The 20,539-nt window shown below is 40.2% G+C and overlaps 1 protein-coding gene across 2 annotated transcripts in view; it reads left to right on the top strand.

Moving 5' to 3' along the window:
- Nucleotides 1-19,052, top strand: part of LOC100444404 (antigen peptide transporter 2) — a 32,153-nt gene extending 13,101 nt beyond the window's left edge. The window contains exons 12-17 of one of the 2 annotated variants that reach the window (XM_054557364.2): nucleotides 14,858-14,949; nucleotides 16,609-16,766; nucleotides 17,209-17,490; nucleotides 17,977-18,087; nucleotides 18,344-18,375; nucleotides 18,562-19,052. In XM_054557364.2, coding sequence (XP_054413339.1) covers nucleotides 14,858-14,949; nucleotides 16,609-16,766; nucleotides 17,209-17,490; nucleotides 17,977-18,087; nucleotides 18,344-18,375; nucleotides 18,562-18,594 — 708 coding nt within the window. In that variant the 3' untranslated portion in view covers nucleotides 18,595-19,052. Of the gene's footprint in view, nucleotides 1-14,787; nucleotides 14,950-16,496; nucleotides 16,767-17,208; nucleotides 17,491-17,976; nucleotides 18,088-18,343; nucleotides 18,376-18,561 lie in introns of those variants that run through there. The other variant, XM_009237143.3, reaches the window with a different exon arrangement.
- Nucleotides 19,053-20,539: the final 1,487 nt, after the last annotated feature.

Genomic DNA, 20,539 nt, shown 5'->3' with positions numbered 1-20,539 from the left:
TGCAATCAAGCTAGAACTCAGGATTAAGAATCTCACTCAAAACCGCTCAACTACGTGGAAACTGAACAACCTGCTCCTGAATGACTACTGGGTACATCACGAAATGAAGGCAGAAATAAAGATGTTCTTTGAAACCAACGAGAACCAAGACACAACATACCAGAATCTCTGGGATGCATTCAAAGCAGTGTGTAGAGGGAAATTTATAGCACTAAATGCCCACAAGAGAAAGCAGGAAAGATCCAAAATTGACACCCTAACATCACAATTAAAAGAACTAGAAAAGCAAGAGCAAACACATTCAAAAGCTAGCAGAAGGCAAGAAATAACTAAGATCAGAGCAGAACTGAAGGAAATAGAGACACAAAAAACCCTTCAAAAAATAAATGAATCCAGGAGCTGGTTTTTTGAAAGGATCAACAAAATTGATAGACCGCTAGCAAGATTAATAAAGAAAAAAAGAGAGAAGAATCAAATAGATGCAATAAAAAATGATAAAGGGGATATCACCACTGATCCCACAGAAATACAAACTACCATCAGAGAATATTACAAACACCTCTATGCAAATAAACTAGAAAATCTAGAAGAAATGGATAAATTCCTCAACACATACACCCTCCCAAGACTAAACCAGGAAGAAGTTGAATCTCTGAACAGACCAATAACAGGAGCTGAAATTGTGGCAATAATCAATAGCTTACCAACCAAAAAAAGTCCAGGACCAGATGGGTTCACAGCCGAATTCTACCAGAGGTAAAAGGAGGAGCTGGTACCATTCCTTCTGAAACTATTCCAATCAATAGAAAAAGAGGGAATCCTCCCTAACTCATTTTATGAGGCCAGCATCATCCTGATACCAAAGCCTGGCAGAGACACAACAAAAAAAGAGAATTTTAGACCAATATCCTTGATGAACATTGATGCAAAAATCCTCAATAAAATACTGGCAAACCGAATCCAGCAGCACATCAAAAAGCTTATCCACCATGATCAAGTGGGCTTCATCCCTGGGATGCAAGGCTGGTTCAATATACGCAAATCAATAAATGTAATCCAGCATATAAACAGAACCAAAGACAAAAACCACATGATTATCTCAATAGATGCAGAAAAGGCCTTTGACAAAATTCAACAACCCTTCATGCTAAAAACTGTCAATAAATTAGGAATTGATGGGACGTATCTCAAAATAATAAGGGCTATTTATGACAAACCCACAGCCAATATCATACTGAATGGGCAAAAACTGGAAGCATTCCCTTTGAAAACTGGCACAAGACAGGGATGCCCTCTCTCACCACTTCTATTCAACATAGTGTTGGAAGTTCTGGCCAGGGCAATTAGGCAGGAGAAGGAAATCAAGGGTATTCAATTAGGAAAAGAGGAAGTCAAATTGTCCCTGTTTGCAGATGACATGATAGTATATCTAGAAAACCCCATTGTCTCAGCCCAAAATCTCCTTAGGCTGATAAGCAACTTCAGCAAAGTCTCAGGATACAAAATTAATGTGCAAAAATCACAAGCATTCTTATACATCAATAACAGACAAACAGAGAGCCAAATCATGAGTAAACTCCCATTCACAATTGCTTCAAAGAGAATAAAATACCTAGGAATCCAACTTACAAGGGATGTGAAAGACCTCTTCAAGGAGAACTACAAACCACTGCTCAAGGAAATAAAAGAGGATACAAACAAATGGAAGAACATTCCATGCTCATGGGTAGGAAGAATCAATATCATGAAAATGGCCATCCTTCCCAAGGTGATTTACAGATTCAATGCCATCCCCATCAAGCTACCAATGACTTTCTTCACAGAATTGGAAAAAACTACTTTAAAGTTCATATGGAACCAAAAAAGAGCCCGCATCACCAAGTCAATCCTAAGCCAAAAGAACAAAGCTGGAGGCATCACACTACCTGACTTCAAACTATACTACAAGGCTACAGTAACCAAAACAGCATGGTACTGGTACCAAAACAGAGATATAGATCAATGGAACAGAACAGAGCCATCAGAAATAATGCCACATATCTACAAGTATCTGATCTTTGACAAACCTGACAAAAACAAGAAATGGGGAAAGGATTCCCTATTTAATAAATGGTGCTGGGAAAACTGGCTAGCCATATGTAGAAAGCTGAAACTGGATCCCTTCCTTACACCTTATACAAAAATCAATTCAAGATGGATTAAAGACTTAAATGTTAGACCTAAAACCATAAAAACCCTAGAAGAAAACCTAGGCATTACCATTCAGGACATAGGCATGGGCAAGGACTTCATGTCTAAAACACCAAAAGCAATGGCAACAAAAGCCAAAATTGACAAATGGGATCTAATTAAACTCAAGAGCTTCTGCACAGCAAAAGAAACTACCATCAGAGTGAACAGGCAACCTACAAAATGGGAGAAAATTTTCGCAACCTACTCATCTGACAAAGGGCTAATATCCAGAATCTACAATTAACTCCAACAAATTTACAAGAAAAAAACAAACAACCCCATCAAAAAGTGGGCAAAGGACATGAACAGACACTTCTCAAAAGAAGACATTTATGCAGCCAAAAAACACATGAAAAAATGCTCACCATCACTGGCCATCAGAGAAATGCAAATCAAAACCACAATGAGATACCATCTCACACCAGTTAGAATGGCAATCATTAAAAAGTCAGGAAACAACAGGTGCTGGAGAGGATGTGGAGAAATAGGAACACTTTTACACTGTTGGTGGGACTGTAAACTAGTTCAACCCTTGTGGAAGTCAGTGTGGCGATTCCTCAGGGATCTAGAACTAGAAATTCCATTCGACCCAGCCATCCCATTACTGGGTATATACCCAAAGGACTATAAATCATGCTGCTATAAAGACACATGCACACGTATGTTTATTGCGGCATTATTCACAATAGCAAAGACTTGGAACCAACCCAAATGTCCAACAATGATAGACTGGATTAAGAAAATGTGGCACATACACACCATGGAATACTATGCAGCCATAAAAAATGATGAGTTCACATCCTTTGTAGGGACATGGATGAAATTGGAAATCATCATTCTCAGTAAACTATCGCAAGAACAAAAAACCAAACACCGCATATTCTCACTCATAGGTGGGAACTGAACAATGAGAACTCATGGACACAGGAAGGGGAACATCACACTCTGGGGACTGTTGTGGGGTGGGGGGAGGGGGGAGGGATAGCATTGGGAGATATACCTAATGCTAGATGACGAGTTGGTGGGTGCAGTTCACCAGCATGGCACATGTATACATATGTAACTTACCTGCACATTGTGCACATGTACCATAAAACCTAAAGTATAATAATAATAAGAATAAGAATAAGAAAAAAAAAATAAAAAAAATAAAAATACTGAATTGCTAAAAAAAAAAAAAAAAGAAATTAACCAAAAATGACATAAATATTCATGAGATTGCCTTCCTATATCCTTCCCTGTTCCTACCAGTGTCTGCTATTTTGAAGAAGCTAGGGTGTGGAGGGACAGAGAACAGTTCCCTGATTAACAGTATTAATAACTCTAATAATGGTAACAGCTACCATTTATAGAGTTTTAATGTGAGTAGGAACTATGCTAAGTGTTTTTCATGTATTATCGTTTTTAATCATTATCCCCAACCCTATGAGGTTGGTTATTATCCCCATTTTACAGACGAGGAAACTGAAGCTCAAAGAGGCTAAATGACTTTCCCAAGGTGGTCGTAGTGGTGGAGTTGGAGTTTGAATACAGGCCTGACCCTAGAGTCCACACCCTGACCCAATCAATTATATTGCATCTTGGGTCCATAAATCCTAATCCATAATCCGAACAAGAAAAGCTCTGCTGCTTTTAGCTCTAAATAATTCTGAATCTATTCTCTTCTCTCCAGTCCGGTTGTTATAGTCCACTCATAGACTTAAGATGATCCCATCACCAGAGAGGTTTCTCTACCATTAGCTTCCCTCTTCCGGCCGTTCTTCACAAAGTCATTTTTCTAAATTCTGTGTCACATATGATGATGGCATTTCTGAAAATTCCTTCAGGTGCTCTCAAGCCCTACTGCAGAGATCCTTTTCAGAGCACACACTGTTCCAGCCCATCTGTCTCACCCTTTCCTGTTGTATCCAGCTCCACAACAAACTTCTGCCTTCCCCAACACCTTTGTGCCTTTGCATATGGTGTTTTCTTGCCCATTTTCTGCTCGACTCACCCCTGATTTTCAAGTTCAAGACTTAACTCAGGGTTCAGATCTTCCAGGAGGCCTTCCTTATGTCGTCAGTCTGGGAAAGTGCCCTTTCCACGTGCTTCTATCACGTGCTTCTATCACGATTACCTCTTTCACAGCCCTTTTAAAGTTCTATCTTCCCTTTCCCCCCTTTTTTGACCTTCCAGTAGACCATGAGCACCTGGGCGGAAAGCCATATATCTTATTAAGCTTTATATCTGCTACCTGGCTGAGGGCCTAATTCATAGTGGAGAATAAATAAAAAGTCCATTGAATAAATGAATAAATATCTCCTCCATCATGCTCAATCTTAATTCTCCCTGCTCACTCCCACCACTGAAACTGCAACATTGTACACATCACTGGTTGTTGGGAGGGACTTACCTTGGAAGGTTGCTATTCTAGGAAAGAGAAACCTTCATATTCCCGGAAACAGCAGGTACTTTCCAGTGCTGGCAATGGATTCCCCAGAACTGCCGTTTTGGATTTTTTCTTGCCTGGCAGCTGTTGGGAGCAGGGTGCAGTGAGGATGGGGTGAGAGTGGGCAGTTTCTTGTGCAGGTTTGCATTTCTTTCATCCTGAGGCTGACTTGCAGCTCCACACCCATCCATCTCTCAAATTTCACAGAGGGTAAAATAGGCATTTGGAGAGAAAGAACTCTGGCCTGATTCCTTTCTCTCCCACAAATGTCCTTTATTCATAAAACAGGAATAATAATTCCTGTATCTCCCAACTATATGGAAGCTGAAGCCCTCAACGGAAGAAGATGATCTGAGAAATTCTTTGATTTCCTCAGTACAGTTACACCGATGCATCATAATACTTTAAGCCTTCAAGGCATCTTAAAAATAATGCAACAGTCAAATCTAATTTTACAGAGAAACTGACATGAAATCACGCAGCTAATCATGATAAAGCTGGGTGGAAAACTTATCTTGATGGGCAGCACAGGAAGATGCAGTGGACCTTAAGATGTCCTGAAAGTTTCTTATCTTGGGAAACTCCCAGGTAGGCTTTATGTCAGGGACACAGAAAAATGTTCCCTGAAAGTCAAAATATTTGGGCTAGACAGACAAATTCCTGTAAGTGTGGTTTGTCTGGGAACCACAGATGTCACTAATCCTGGTTTGCTCCAGAGTTCTTTTTGTTCACTCCTACCCCCCATCACCATTTGATCGATCTCCTTACCCTATAATTTCCCCTTCTTGTCACTTACCTGCAGTATCTTTCCCACCCAGGCATGCCTTATTCTTTCTAAAGGAAAGTATGAATGGAGAGGGCAAAGCTTGGGAAACTGATAGATTTCCTTGGACGCCAAAACAACTCCATAGCCTGTCTGCCCGGCCCTATGTGGAAACAGCATTGAGTTTCAAGTCCTTTATGCCTTCACCCAGGGATAGCCACTTGGAATCCACATGGCAATTGTGAAACGAGCAGGAAATGCGTAATTGTCAGAATTTTGTGGGGAAAGGACTAGGGAATAAGGAAAACAAAGATCTTTCTTGTGTTTTACAGCTGTCAGCTAGAGGAGCACCTGCTTGAGTCTGATGCCATCTAATGGTCCCAGAAGATACTGGGTTTTGAACCTAGAGTTCCATGGACTCTTAGGAATTATACTACTACTACTAAGCATTCACTGGTGCTTACTATGTGCTATTGCTGTGCTAAGTATCTGAAACATATCTTCTTACCTTATTTTTCAAGATAATTCTATGTGGCAGGTATTACTATCTCCAGTCTAAGAGTGAGAAAATGGAGTTTTAGAAACATTTACTAACTTGCCTGGGTCACATAGCTAAGGAAGAGGTGGACTTTGTCCAGCTTTGCAAAACAACTCCTCAAAAGAGTTGCCTATACTCCCTGATTCCGCTTACCTTCCTACTATCCTCTTTTTAAAATATATTATTTATTTATTTATTTAAATAAGCAATATATTAATGTGGTTTGAAATTCAAAAGACACAAAGAAATATACAGAGGAAAGCCTCACTCTCAATCCTTCTCAAGGTTTGCTAATCCCTCTTGCATAGGCAATCCGTGCTTCCAGCTTTGTGTTTATCCTTCCAGAGACGTTTACTGTGTATTAAGCAAATATGTATATCTTTATTCTTGCTCAGTATTTTCGCAAACAGCAGCTCTCTAAGTTCACTCTTCTGAACTTTATTTTTTAAATTAAAAATATATGGCTATGTAGTATTCTATTTTATGGAAGTTCCGTATTTCATTTGTCCTGTTTCCTTCTACTGATGGCTAGTTAGGTTATTGGAAGTCTTTTGCTGTTGCTAGTTAGTGTTGTATAGGCATTGTAATGCACATGTGCAAAAATACAAGTATGATACAATCTTAAAGGGGAGTTGCCGAGTCCAATATATACATTACAAGTATTGACAGATATTGCAAAATTGCCTTCATAGAGGCTATATTAATCTATAGTTCCAGCAGCAACGTATGAGTTTATCTGTTTCTCCATATATATATATATTTTACTAACAGAGAGTGTTAATTTTTAAAATTTTGACAATCTTCTGGGTGAAAGTAGCATTGTATTGTAGTTATCATTTGCTTTTTAATATTATCATGTAAGTAACACAGATACTAAACCCAGAAGGATAAGGGAGCAAACATGAGAAAAATAAACACACATACAAACAACAATAACAAATCTGTCTAAAATATTGGAAAATCAGAATGAGAAATGAAATATGAATGTAACGATAAAAATCAGTAATAAAAATGACTATTAAATTTAAAAATAAGGCAGAGCAACCACAAATGACATGAGAATGAGGCAGACAAAGTTAAAGCACCTAAAGTCTTTGTCTTGTTTGAAAGGAGGGTAGAGATATTGATTACCTTCAGATGCTGCCAATTTGATAAACATGTTAAAAATGTAAGACTGACTTTTAACTAATATAATTAGAATTTAAAATTCCTAAATCGGTAGGGGGAAATTAAATAATACTTTAAATAAAAATGTAATTGATTTAATATAAGTGATGCAAGGAAAACAAAAGAAGCAAAGTAAGACATAGTAAATACAAAGCACAATATATTGTAACAGAAATGAATGTAAGTAGCACAGTGATCACAAGTATAAATAGCTTAAATATGGGAGTTAAAGGAAAGTTCTCAGATTAGATTAACAATATCGCAAAATCCAGTTATATGCCCTTCATAAGATCACAAAAAGCCTAAAAACATGAAAATGTGAAATCAAAACCAGATATAAGATACACAAAGCAAACACTAATGGAAGACAGAAAGACAGCTTATGTAATTACAGAAATATCTAAACGTATAGTCTAAAACCAAAGGCATTAGTAAAAACAAAGACAGCCATTACACAGTGATAATGAAGTCACCAGAACATTATACTAAAACTGAATCAGTTTGCACCTAGCAATAAAACTACAAAGCATGTAAGAAATATAGGAGAATTATAAGAAGAAATTAATTGACAAATTGAAACACATTTCTCAATGATTATAGAATAAGTGGAAAAATGAATAAGGATATCAAATAAGCCTGTTGATGTTCTTGTCTGTAACATCTAGGAGTCAAAATATATTCTTTAAAACTAATAAATCAAGTGCTCGTATTTACATATTTAAGAGTACAAAGGTAGACAAACACACACACACAAAGAGGAAGGGAGAGGATATGAGCTAGTTTTATAATTGTTCATTATTTAAAACTAATAGGAATTATCTAAAGAAAGAGGGAACTAAGTGTATTATATACAAATAAACTTATCAAAGCAACCTTGAAATATACACCTTCCTTAATATCTGAAAAGGTAAAATTTTAAAAATGCACAATAAAGACATAGTGAAAGATTTTAAAAAATAAATACTCATGTAAACATTATATTTAACAGAAGTTAATATCTCCGAATTAGACTGAATCTATTTGCTGTATGAATAATTATAAATGGGCTTCTTAACTGAACTATATAAAATAAAATATTTTTAAATTAGATTAAGATAAAAACTCTATTATTTGCAATATGCAAAAGACACCTAACATAAAGCCACTCAGAAAGATGTATTCATTATTTTCAACAAATAAGATGGTGGGCAAAGGCATAACAAGAGAATGCAAACAAAAAGGAAGCAGAGGTCACATTCGTCTTACCAAACAAGATGAAATTCAGACACTCCTCACCAAAAAAAAAAAAAAAATTGAGCGTGACAAGAAGGGCACTTTATAATGTGAAGTATAAAATTCATATGAATATATGAGACATATATTTAAGTTCTAAATACCAAATAGGTAGCTCTTATAAAGCAGAAATTAAGGTAGATACAAGGAAGATATTCAGAAATGTACTACCAATAGAACACTTTAATTCCCTTTTCCTGGACTAAACCAGTTAAGTGGACAAAAAAATAGGCTGGGCCTGGTGGTTCATGCCTGTAATCTCAGCACTTTTGTAGGCCAAGGTGGGCGGATCACCTGAGGTCAGGAGTTCGAGACCAGCCTGGCCAACATGGTGAAACACTGTCTCTACCAAAAATACAAAAATTAGCCGGGTGTGGTGGTGGGCGCCTGTAATCCCAGCTACTTGGGAGGCTGAGGCAGGAGACTCGCTTGACTCTGGGAGGCAAAGGTTGTAGTGAGCCAAGATCGCACCACTGCACTCCAGCCTGGGCGGCAGAGTGAGACTCTGTCTCAAAAAAAAAAAAAAAAAGTATGAACACAGAAGATAGAAGATACTACTATCAATAAAAAAATAGATATGCTACATCTATATTGAACTTTTAAAATTTAAAATAGAGGCCAGGTGCAGTGGCTCACACCTATAATCCCAACACTTTGGGAGGCCTAAGCAGTCGGATTGCTTGAACTCAGGAGCTCGAGACCAGCGTGGGCAACAGTGAAAACCCGTCTCTACAAAAAATACAAAAATTAGCCAGGTGTGGTGGCTCGTGCCTGTGGTTCCAACTACTTGGCTGAGGTGGGAGGATCGCTTGGGCCCAGGAGTTCAAGGCTGCAGTGAGCTATGATTGTGCCACTGCACTCCAGCCTGGGCAACAGAGTGAGGCCCTGTCTCTAAAAAAACAAACAAACAAACAAATAAAAATTAAATGGCTCAATGGCATAGAAGAAAATTTTTTAATGAAGCAAGTATAATATTGATGTTAAACTATGACAATGCACAAAAATACAAATTGTAGATGAATTTACTTATTATATTGACACAAAAATCCTAAATAAAACATTGCAAACAGATTCTAGCACAGATTAAAAAACACCCATCAAGATCAAGGTTTTTTTTTTTTTTTTCTAGAAAACCTTTTGGAAGTTCATGATATTTTGAATTTCAATGGATATTTCCTAGGAATAATGAGTTCAAATGAACGAATATGTGGAACAAAGCATCACCAACATTTATTTTTTCAGGATGAGGTGATGGACAAAACCATCACAGAGAAATTGAGGCAAATAGTACATATAAAACAATACTTTGGGTGAGTCCACCCATCCCAAAGTCATATCAAAGTGGCTGCAGATTGGAGCCCAAAGCCTTTGGTTCCTCAGTTTCCAAATGGATTCTCACTAGGTGGGATCATGAGTTTGCTTTGGACACCCCAAATTCTAACTATTTCTTTCGTTTCTCACATCCTTTCCTTCTTCCCTGGCCCCTTCCCCTCATGTTACACCTCTTGCTAGTTTGAGACGTCAATCACCACTGAGAAAGAATTAAACCAGTATTTTGAGCTGGCAAAATTCTTAGCTTAGTACAATTCCTTCAATTAAACTGTAGCTCAATAACGTGTTCTCTAAAAATATGATTTAATTTTCTTCCCGGCAACTCAGCATATTTTTCATAACTCCTCCAGGGCAGTGTGGATTATGTTGATGTGTTAGGAGGAAGTAGAAGGAAGAAAATGAATTGAGATGTACGTTTTGCTTCCATGTTAAAGTCACCAAAATAGCAGTTGAAGGGATACTTGTGTCAGGCAATAGGCAGAATAATAATTTTATGCCACCCTCAAAAAACAACCACACATACACCCAAATTCTCTCACTCCTCAGAGAACAGGGAAGGAAAGAAAAGAGAGAAGCAAAATATGAGCTTGAGTGAAAAATCACAGAGGAGCCTGTAGTTATTTAGGGAGGGCTGCTGGCTGAAGTCAGGCAGGAAGAAAAAGATCAAAACACCCTGCCCTATTTTTCAGGCTCGTTTAAGTAGAAGACAAAAACATAAATACGGGAGAAAGGAAGCAAACCACATCTTTTTCCTCTTGTCTCGCCAGAACTGAACAGTGTCTCTGATAAGCCCAGGCCCTTCTATTGTAGACACTGACACTAAGCACAGAAAATGACTCAAAAATGCTTCTAATGGGGTGAATCTGATGCTTCAGTTTATTTAAGATGTACCAGAGGCCGTTGACGAAGGAGATCCATAGCTTGCTAACTGAAGCTTATTGCTTTCTCTTCTTAGTTCCCACGCCAGGCTCTACGCCATTCCTTGCTTGTGATGTGAGATCACTGATTTCCTTTTGTTAGGTAGGATATGATTTCCCTACAGAGCTCTGTCCTGACACCAAATAGCTATGATGAAATTCCTTGGTTATTTTGCCTTTTTGTGTACCTTATCATTACTGGAATACTAAAGCTGTAGGAACAAAGTTTCCCTGGGTTCCCAAGAAATACAGGGTGATGGAAAAAGTACAGCCTCGGAATGACCTTTGCTTCATTCCATCCTTACTTCATCTGTAAAAGGGAGATCATGACAGTATCTACTGCAAAGGGTTTTGTGATGATTCTCTCTCTCTCTCTCTCTCTCTCACACATACACAAGCACACATTTATATAGTGCTTAGAAAATGAACTCATAATAAACAATTGACAAATGTTATTTATTATTATTATGTAGGCAAATCAGATTTTAGAGTTTGTGAGCCTTAGACACATTTACACAGACGAAAGAGCAGCCCTCCTAACTTTCTGGTCCAGCGCCATATCCTCCACTTCTTCCCCATCCCCCCATCCCTTGCCATCTATCAACCCCCTCTTTCCTCTAAATCTAAATACAGGCCCCCATTTGATCCATATTGTCTAGGCCCTTCCTCTCCTCTCCACATGGCCCTTCCTTCAGCTCTGAGGGAAGCTGCAGAAGCCCAGCCATGGTGCTGTCTACAAAGAAGGGGACACACGCCTCTTCCACCCGCTCATGCTGTTACTGTGTCTGATCATCTCCATGCCATGTCCTCATTTACTTAGCCTAAGTTGGGTGTTTGTCTCCATTTCCAAATGCAATAAAACATCTGGGAAAGACCAAGGTAGGTGTGGGCAGGAAGAAGGGAGGAAGTTAGACCCAGTGGCTTGAGCACCCTCTGATGACTCCTTATCCTCAGCTCCACACGAGCCCTCGCCAGTGTGAGCTCCACAGCCATCCACCTGACCAGGGTCAAATGCCTTGTACACGGGATCTACCAGTAAGCCCGTGGCCAGCCTTCCACTTCATGAATGGTCACATTTACATGAGAGATGTGGAGGGAGAGGGGTCAGCCTCCTAGCTCCTGTCCTGTAGCGGTTAAGTCAAGTCAGGCCAGGCTGTGGTAACCAAGCCAGTACCTTCTTTAAAGAACAGTTGTTTCTCATTCATACAGAGTGTGTTGTAGGTGTGAGTGATTTCCTGGGGCAGCTGCTCTTCATGGTGACTCAGCTAATTAGACTGCTTTTCTACTGGGACTGTGCCATCTCAACACAAGGCTGTCTTGGTTGACTTGGTTGGGGAGGAGGAGAAGAGTCATGCACGGGGAGTTAAATTCTTTGACCAGGAACCTTTTGTTCACTTTCCATTGGTGAGAACGAGTCACACAGCTCCAGGAGAGTAGGAAGTCTAGTTTCTCATTTTCCATGGGCCTAGGAATTAGAGGATGAACACTAGCGATGTCTTCCACGTCTTGCTCTCTTTTTCTTTACCTGTTATAATCTCCCATGGAGAAGAAATTATTTTTCTGATTGGTCTGATCCAGGCCTCTAACCAAGGGCATTTACTAAGGGTCATAGAACAGTAAAAGGTTGCACAATTGCATTTTACCTCTCTTTTTTGAATCCTGCTTAATTAAAACTTTAAAAACTCACTTAGAGACCACTTCTTGCTCTTCTTAGTTATCAAATATATTTTCTTCCAGCTCCTTGACAGATCTTGCCTTGTTCTCAGCTGAGTCCGTTGCAACCATCTAAATGGAACTCCCTCATTCCCCTTTATCCCCTGCTAATCATCCTGTCTTTGTTCTTTTATCTGAAGAAGTGTACCTTTCTTCCCCCAAGCCTTATGCTCTCTGTCTTAGTCCATTTGTGTTACTGTAACAAGATATGCGAGATAGGGTAATTTATGAAGAGCAGAAATTTATTTCTCACAGTTCTGGAAGCTAGAAGTTCAAGGTCATGGCCCTGGAAGATGTGATGCCTTGGCCATTGACTTGAAAAAAGTCACTGCAGTGAACTTGTGGTTACCACAATATCCTGGGTTCATTCTTAACATGCACAGTATAGGCAAATCAGGGCCACATTTCATGATGAAAGATGATGTAAAATGACGAGTAAACATTGCCCTTTAAATAATAATAACATAGATGGTGAATTACAATTTGCACTTTTGATTTCATTTGCTTAAAGATAGTGTTTTACTGTCTAGGTTTTACTGAAAGAAAACTAAACACTTGAGTCAAATCATTCCAGTGTAACAGGCCTCACAAGGAGGAAGGCAGAAGGGCAAAAGTGCCAAGCTATTGCCTCCAGCCCTTCTATTTTTATTGATTGATTGATTGATTAAGACACGGCCTCGTTCTGTTACCCATGCTGGAGTACAGTGGTGCATTCATGGCTCACTGCAACTTTCAACTTCCGGGCTCAAGTAGTCTTCCCACCTCAGCCTCCAAAGTAGCTAAGACCACAGGTGCATGCCACCATGTTTATTTCTTTAATTTTTTAAAATTTTATTTGGACACGGGGGTCTCACTATGTTTTCCAGGCTGGTCTCTAACTCCTAGCCTCAAGCAATCTTCCTCCTCAGCCTCCCAAAGTGCTGGGATTATGGGCATGAGCCATCATCCCTGCTCTCTCTAGCCCTTTTTAAAGTCTCTAATCCCATTCAGGAGGCCTCTGCATTCATGACTTAATCACCTCCTGAAGGGCCCACCTTTTGATACTATCACATTGGTGATTAAGTTGCAACACAAGAATTTTGAGTGACATTCAGACCACAACATTTTGGAGAAAATGTCCCCTTTCTTCTCTTTTTTATCTTCAGTTTCTCTTTTCTACAGATGCCTTCCACTTCACTTGGAACCTTGTTGAGGTCTCTCCTGTCTTAAAAGTTTCTTTTCCCAAATCACCAGAACTCATTCCTTCTGTCTAACTGTAACTTTGTACTCATTACCAACCTCTACCCATTTCTACCCCTGACTCCCCAGCCTCTGGTAACTACTAATGTACTCTTTACTTTGATGAGGTCAACTTTTTTAGATTCCACATATGAGTGAAATCACGTAATATTGTCCTTCTGTTCTTGGCTTATTTCACTTAACATAGGGCCCTCCAGGCTCACCCATGTTGTTGCAAATGACAGAATTTCATGCTTTTTTATGGCTGAATAGTATTCCATCATGTATATATATCACATACTAATTACCCTGATTTGATCACTACACAATGTATACGTGTGTTGAAACATCATGCTGTACCCCATAAATATGTACAATTATCACGTGTCAATTTAAAAAACCCAAGAAAAGTATTTTTTCTTAGTGTTATTTTTTTCTAAAGTGTATCCCATTTTTTCCTTTGTTTTCACTTTCAAAATTCTTGAAAGACTGTTTTAATCTGCTGCCTTTGTTTTCTTGTTTCCAATTCACTCTTTTGAAATATGTCTTCTACCTTTAACACTCTGCTGTCCTCTTGAAGGTTATTGGTGCCCTACTAACCATAAAACACAATAATGCTCTCTTAGATTGTATCCTGGTGAGCCTTTTTGCAAAATTTTATTCTTTGAGAATTCTCTTTCCATGTTTTTTTTTCTTTTTTTTTTTTGTGGTCCTTTTGGCTTATAGGAAATCGTACTCTCCAAATGTTCTCTATGTCTTCTATTTCTTCTCTGATAATCCCTTTACTAAATCCTCTTGAGGCATATGCTTCAGAATGCTTAATTTACATACTCTTAATTCCTTTTTAATTTACACACTGCCTGTCGGCAATGTCAACACCCCATAGGAAGGGAGACCTGTTGGTCAGAACAGGCCAGGGAATAGAAGAATACATAATACACAGTCTGCCTAGTTCTTCTAGGGCCCCATAATATGTCAAACATATATTTTTACTTCTTCTCCTAGCCCATTTTTAGTACACCTAAATTACTGTCAGTGATTCTGCAGGCAAACAATGGTTGAGTGGTATGACACAACTTTGTGAAAGTACCCTACCCAGTACCTGATGATGCAAAACTCTTGTATCTTGATTGGTTGTCAATCTGAGGAGTTTCCAATCCTGGGGAAGCCAGAAAAACAGCGATTTGTACTCTTAATGGGTACTTTTTGACTGAATTTTATGAACCCATTCTGAAGAGGTTGACAATTTTACTATCTCATTTTTTTCCTTTCTCCAGAATGGGTTCTGGGTGGGTCCCCTGGGTGGTGGCTCTGCTAGTGAATCTGACCAGACTGGATTCCTCCATGACTCAAGGCACAGACTCTCCAGGTAAGAACAGAGCAATTATTTTTTTCCAGTGTTTATGCAAGAATTGGCATGGGGGAGTGATGCCTTTCCTTGTAAGTCCAGGCCACAGACCAGACTGGAAGTGGCTTTTGGTTTCAAAGAGCAGTGTTCTTCCCTTTGGCAGAAAGGTACGCCTTGCCTCTTTACATGGGATGGACTTCATACACCAGAGCCACCTATTCAAGGGGTAGGGAGGCAGGAAGAGGGAAACATTGTGTCTTGTTTAGGATCCTTATTGTGTGTATCAACCTCAGTCAGTGCCTGGGCGTGTTCAAGGCCTTGGCTTGGGTTCGAGCCTGCTGAGAAAAACCTGCAGGTGGCTGGGTCACAGAGGCATTCTGTGATTTTTCGGTCAGGACACGGAAAGAAACCTCAGTTGGGGTATATGTGGACAAATGAAACTGGAAACAAAGGTTGATCCTTCTGTCATTTATTAAGCCACTATTATATGGTCAGAATTGTACTAAACAGTTTTGAGAAGTAAGAGAAGTTGAATAGAATACATTGTCCTTGTCCTCTGGCTACCAGGTACAAGTTACTTGTCACTGTTATTTTTCTAGCACAGGTGACAGAATATGCAGCCATGAAGCAATGTGAGACCATGAAAACACATATTAATGAGCGGAAACAGGATATAATGTGCTAAGAACAGAATCCCCTTTGCATGTTAGTTTCATTAAATACAAAAGAGGAACAAACCTGGCCGGGGGAGATCATTATTCTTAGAGAATAGAAACTGCGCTGAGTTTATAATGTCCATTAAACAATACAATTGAAAAAAAATCAGCACAGATTTTAAATGATGATGAAAAATTCAGATATCCCCCCTTGGTTTAGACTGCTAGAGGAAATAGAGAAGAATATACATGCTGAGAAATTGCAGGCTGGAACTTCATCTGAAATTAGCTACTGAGTGAGGGATAAGTGGGGTTCACCAAGGAAGGTCATTCTTATGGCTCAGTTCAGAGTTGGAGGAGGCTTCTGAACTTAGAAAGGAAAGTAAATTACAACCCAACATTAATAGCAATTATCCTTCAAGTCTTGACTTAGATGCAATTTCTTCAGGATGTCCTTCCTGACTTACCTACATTATTAACCCCATTTGAATTTCCTTTTTATTGTAGTTGTTGTTCTTAAGTGCATATAATTGGTTTAATTTTACCCAGTGAGTTCACAGCACATTGTAATTATTGGCAGTAGTACAAGACTCTCTCGTCTCTTCCCTTGCCTCCATTCTCATTCTCTCCCCTCCCTAGAGAATCCATTCTAAACATGTCTGATATGTCTCTAAGTATGAGAGTGGCCTTTAGAAATATGTAGCATTACTTCTCTTTATGTGTTTTTAAAATTTAATACATGTGATTCTCTGTTGAATCACATTCTGTTTCTTTTCTCACTTGACCCTGTGCTTTTTGAGCATAATGAGGTCAAAGGCCTCCTCTTAGATCCATGTGGTCTGACGTAATTTACCAGGCATGGGTTTTCCCAGAGGAGGGGGCTGGTTCATGGTTTTTGTTTTGGTTTTCCAGAAGATTTTGTGATTCAGGCAAAGGCTGACTGTTACTTCACCAACGGGACAGAAAAGGTGCAGTTTGTGGTCAGATTCATCTTTAACTTGGAGGAGTATGTACATTTCGACAGTGATGTGGGGATGTTTGTGGCATTGACGAAGCTGGGGCAGCCAGATGCTGAGCAGTGGAACAGCCGGCTGGATCTCTTGGAGAGGAGCAGGGAGGCCGTGGACGGGGTCTGTAGACACAACTACAGGCTGGGCGCACCCTTCACTGTGGGGAGAAAAGGTGAGCTGGAAAGTGAGGTCTGGCGGGGCTCAGGAATGTCCCCCATGTGAACCTGGCCATGGCTCTTCTTTCTTACAAGCAATTTTCTGCTTTAGGATAAATGGTTGTCTGTGTAGATGTTCTGGCCCCAGCTGTGATGCATTATCCTCACAAGTCAGCCACTGTGATCTTGGTCTCAGACCCCCAAGGTTCTCAGGGACTTCGAGGGCTAGTATACTCTCAAAGAGAAGCAGTAATCGTGGGAGTACCTCAGAAAGTCTAAATCCTCCTGACAGGCATTGACATACCCTGTTACTGATCTTGGGGGCTGAGACTTGCCTATACTTTGTGTTCACTTGGGTGATCTGGGAAAGAGATTAGACATAGTGATAGTCCCTAAAGAATCTCCTGTCCCAGCTTGGTGGTTTTCCTTCACGGTGTCTCATTTTTCCTCCCTTCCTAGTGCAACCAGAGGTGACAGTGTACCCAGAGAGGACCCCACTCCTGCACCAGCATAATCTGCTGCACTGCTCTGTGACAGGCTTCTATCCAGGGGATATCAAGATCAGGTGGTTCCTGAATGGGCAGGAGGAGAGAGCTGGGGTCATGTCCACTGGCCCTATCAGGAATGGAGACTGGACCTTTCAGACTGTGGTGATGCTAGAAATGACTCCTGAACTTGGACATGTCTACACCTGCCTTGTCGATCACTCCAGCCTGCTGAGCCCTGTTTCTGTGGAGTGGAGTGAGAATTAGTTTCTAGTACTCTCTGGGCCTGACTCAGGACTATACTGACTCAATACAGAGCCTGTGTCACTTCTGCATTTATCTTGGTCACAACATGAATTATTCTTTCCCTTGATCTGGGACAGTCACAGAAATCAGAGTCCTTGGGTTAGGGTGGGAGAAAACATGGCAGATATCTATCCTCATATCTTCCAAGAAATGAAGAGGTCTAATCACCTCATTATGTGCTTCCAACACTATGAACTGGGGTCCTCTAATTCTTTGGTCTTGGTATTTAGGAGGCATTCTTATGGGCTGTAAGAATCTGTAACCGATGGGTGGTAACTCCATGGGTGCCAACTTTGGTTTTGAAGAACCATTTCTAAATTTATTTATTTTTCTCTAGCTAGCATTAGATTTGGTGTCTAGTACAGATTCTGGGATTCCAAGAAAGTGCTTTAAATATTGGGATATTTTTACTAATTTTAAGACCTGTTTCCCATAGGAGCTCAGTCTGAATATTCTTGGAGAAAGATGCTGAGTGGAATTGCAGCCTTCCTACTGGGGCTAATCTTTCTTCTGGTGGGAATTGTCATCCAGCTAAGGGCTCAGAAAGGTAATGAGCCTGTGAGGAGTGCCCTGCCGCCTGTCCCAGACCTTTCCCACTCCCATCTTCCCTAACGTCAATGATCTGAGGCAAGGAAAGCTGATTGTACCTCTCAGGGATCACTGGGATAATTTTTTTCTGAAGCTAGAAATGGGATAAGCAGAGAGAGTGCTGACATTGCTCTTCCAGCCATTTGTTCTTCCCTCAGGATAATCATATTGGGTCCTAATTGGGGCAATCCATTCTTTTCTCGATTTCTTTCCAGGATATGTGAGGACGCAGATGTCTGGTAATGAGGTAATGTCTTTTTCCTTGTCTTTGAGTGATAGATCATTCTCCCGGTTCTTTGGCCAGAGGGAGATGACATGGGGGTAGGGAGGAGTAAGGTTGGTGCTGTCTGGATGGGACTGTCCCCTGAGTCTCTGGAATGGCTGTGGGGGGTGGTGAGGCTGTCTCCTGAGACCTTCATCACTGTTCCTCTAGGTCTCAAGAGCTGTTCTGCTCCCTCAGCCATGATAAGGTCCTCACTGAAGCTTCTCTCTCTGGAACCTGAAGTAGTGATGAGTAGTCTGGGCCCTGGGCAAGGTAAAGGACATTCATGAGGTCAATGTTCTGGGAATAACTCTTCCCTGATCCTTGGAGGAGCCCAAACTGATTTTGGAGCTCTGTGTTCTGGGATCATGCATCTCCCACCCATCTGCCCTTCTTCCTTCTATGTGTACATCATTAATCCCCATTGCCAAGGACACTGTCCAGAAACTCTCCTAAGACCTTACTCCTTCTAGCCCCAAATCATTTACTTTTCTATGGTCCAGCCCTACTCCTATAAGTCATGATCTCCAAAGCTTTCTCTCTTCCAACTGCAGTCTCCACAGTCTTCAGAAGACAAATGCTCAGGTGTCACTGTTTCCTTTTCACTGCTTTTAAAAACCTTTTTATTGTCAAATAAAATGGAGATGCAAAAAAATGTACAACTTAGTGAATTATTTAAGGAAAACCCCTGTAATCAAGTCAAGGAACAGGACTTTGCCAGCTCCAGCAGAAGTCTCTGTGAACGTCAGGCCAATCAAAGCCTCTCCCTCCCCTCAAAAGTGACCATATCCTGACTTTATTGTAACCTCTTTCACGTCTTTGTAGTCTATTCCCCCAGGTATATGTTCCTGGACGCCACAGCTTAGTTGTCTTTTACGTCTCTTATACTTCACTGGTTTCTCCCCCATCAGCCATTTTTCCCCCTTATGATTAATCTGTTGAAAAGCTCGAGCCATTTGACCTGTAGAGTTTCCCACACTCTGGATTTTGCTGGCTGCATACGCATGGTGCAGTGTAACACATCCTCTGCCCTCTGTGCCTCCCACAAATTGGCATCTGGATGCAGAGGCTGGATCAGACTCTGGTTCAATCTTTTCCTTTGGAAAATCTATACGTGGTGTTGTGGCCTTTCACCATGAGATACATAATTTCCAGCTGTGTCTTTTTGTGATGTTAGCAATCATTGATACTAATTGCTTAGGTCTGTTAATTTATTGGGGATTGCTAAATGGTGGTATTCTGTCATTTTTTCTTCATTCATATGCTTTATTAATGCTACAAGGAGAAAGTTCCCTTCATTTACTAGTGAACAGACACTTCTGTCCACTTACTGGTGGGCTACTCAGTGGTACAGTGGAAAGGCAGGATCAGTGTTTGACTCTCCTTTTATTTACCAATTTTCAAGTTAACAAATTGGTTTCCTACTATTAATAAAACCTGTAGATGGCCAATCAGGTTTTACTTTTCATTCTTTAAATAATTACAAACAGAAGGATTTCAATGTTTGATAGGTTTTACTCTATTGCAATTTTTATGCTTGTTAAAGCTTATATGCTATATTTTTGGTGAGTGAAAACTTCTTCAAGTGGCTAAAAATGAAACAGTTCTTTTGACACAAAGTTCTTTTGATAATTTCTTTGTTATCTGGGATGACAACATGTTTCTGGTTCATCTTGTTCATTTCTTGCCCATACATGGAGGTAGCCATTTTTCCAGAAATCCCTGGTTTAGTTTAGTGGGAAGTGACATTTAAGACTATAATCCAGTGTTAGGGTGTTTTGTCCCACTGAACCCGCTGCTGGAGTCACCTCAAAAGTGGCGTACCACAAGGAAGTGCCTGAAACCATTCTGAGATGGTGTGGGTTAGGATTCAAAGAAAGAAGCACTAAATGCCAGGGTGATCAGTCCAAAACATTTGTTTGGGGAATTTACCTACAGAGGGCTTCAGGAGTTCTCGCAGACAGCAAGAGAAAAGAGATGTTCTGCTTAGGTATGTCTGCAGTGAGGGGGTCAGGGTATGGAGTTTATATGAAGGTTTAAGGAACCTGGCTCAGGGCTGGGACAAAGTTTCAGTGTTTAGAGCAACAACCTAGATACCTTTAACAGTGCCTGGGAGTGTTCAAGGCCTTGGCTTGGGTTCAAGCCTGCT

This window comes from Pongo abelii, chromosome 5 (assembly GCF_028885655.2).
Source record: "Pongo abelii isolate AG06213 chromosome 5, NHGRI_mPonAbe1-v2.0_pri, whole genome shotgun sequence".
Lineage (NCBI taxonomy): Eukaryota > Metazoa > Chordata > Mammalia > Primates > Hominidae > Pongo > Pongo abelii.
Note: the sequence above shows the minus strand (reverse complement) of the source record. Positions and strands in the feature narration are given on the sequence as shown.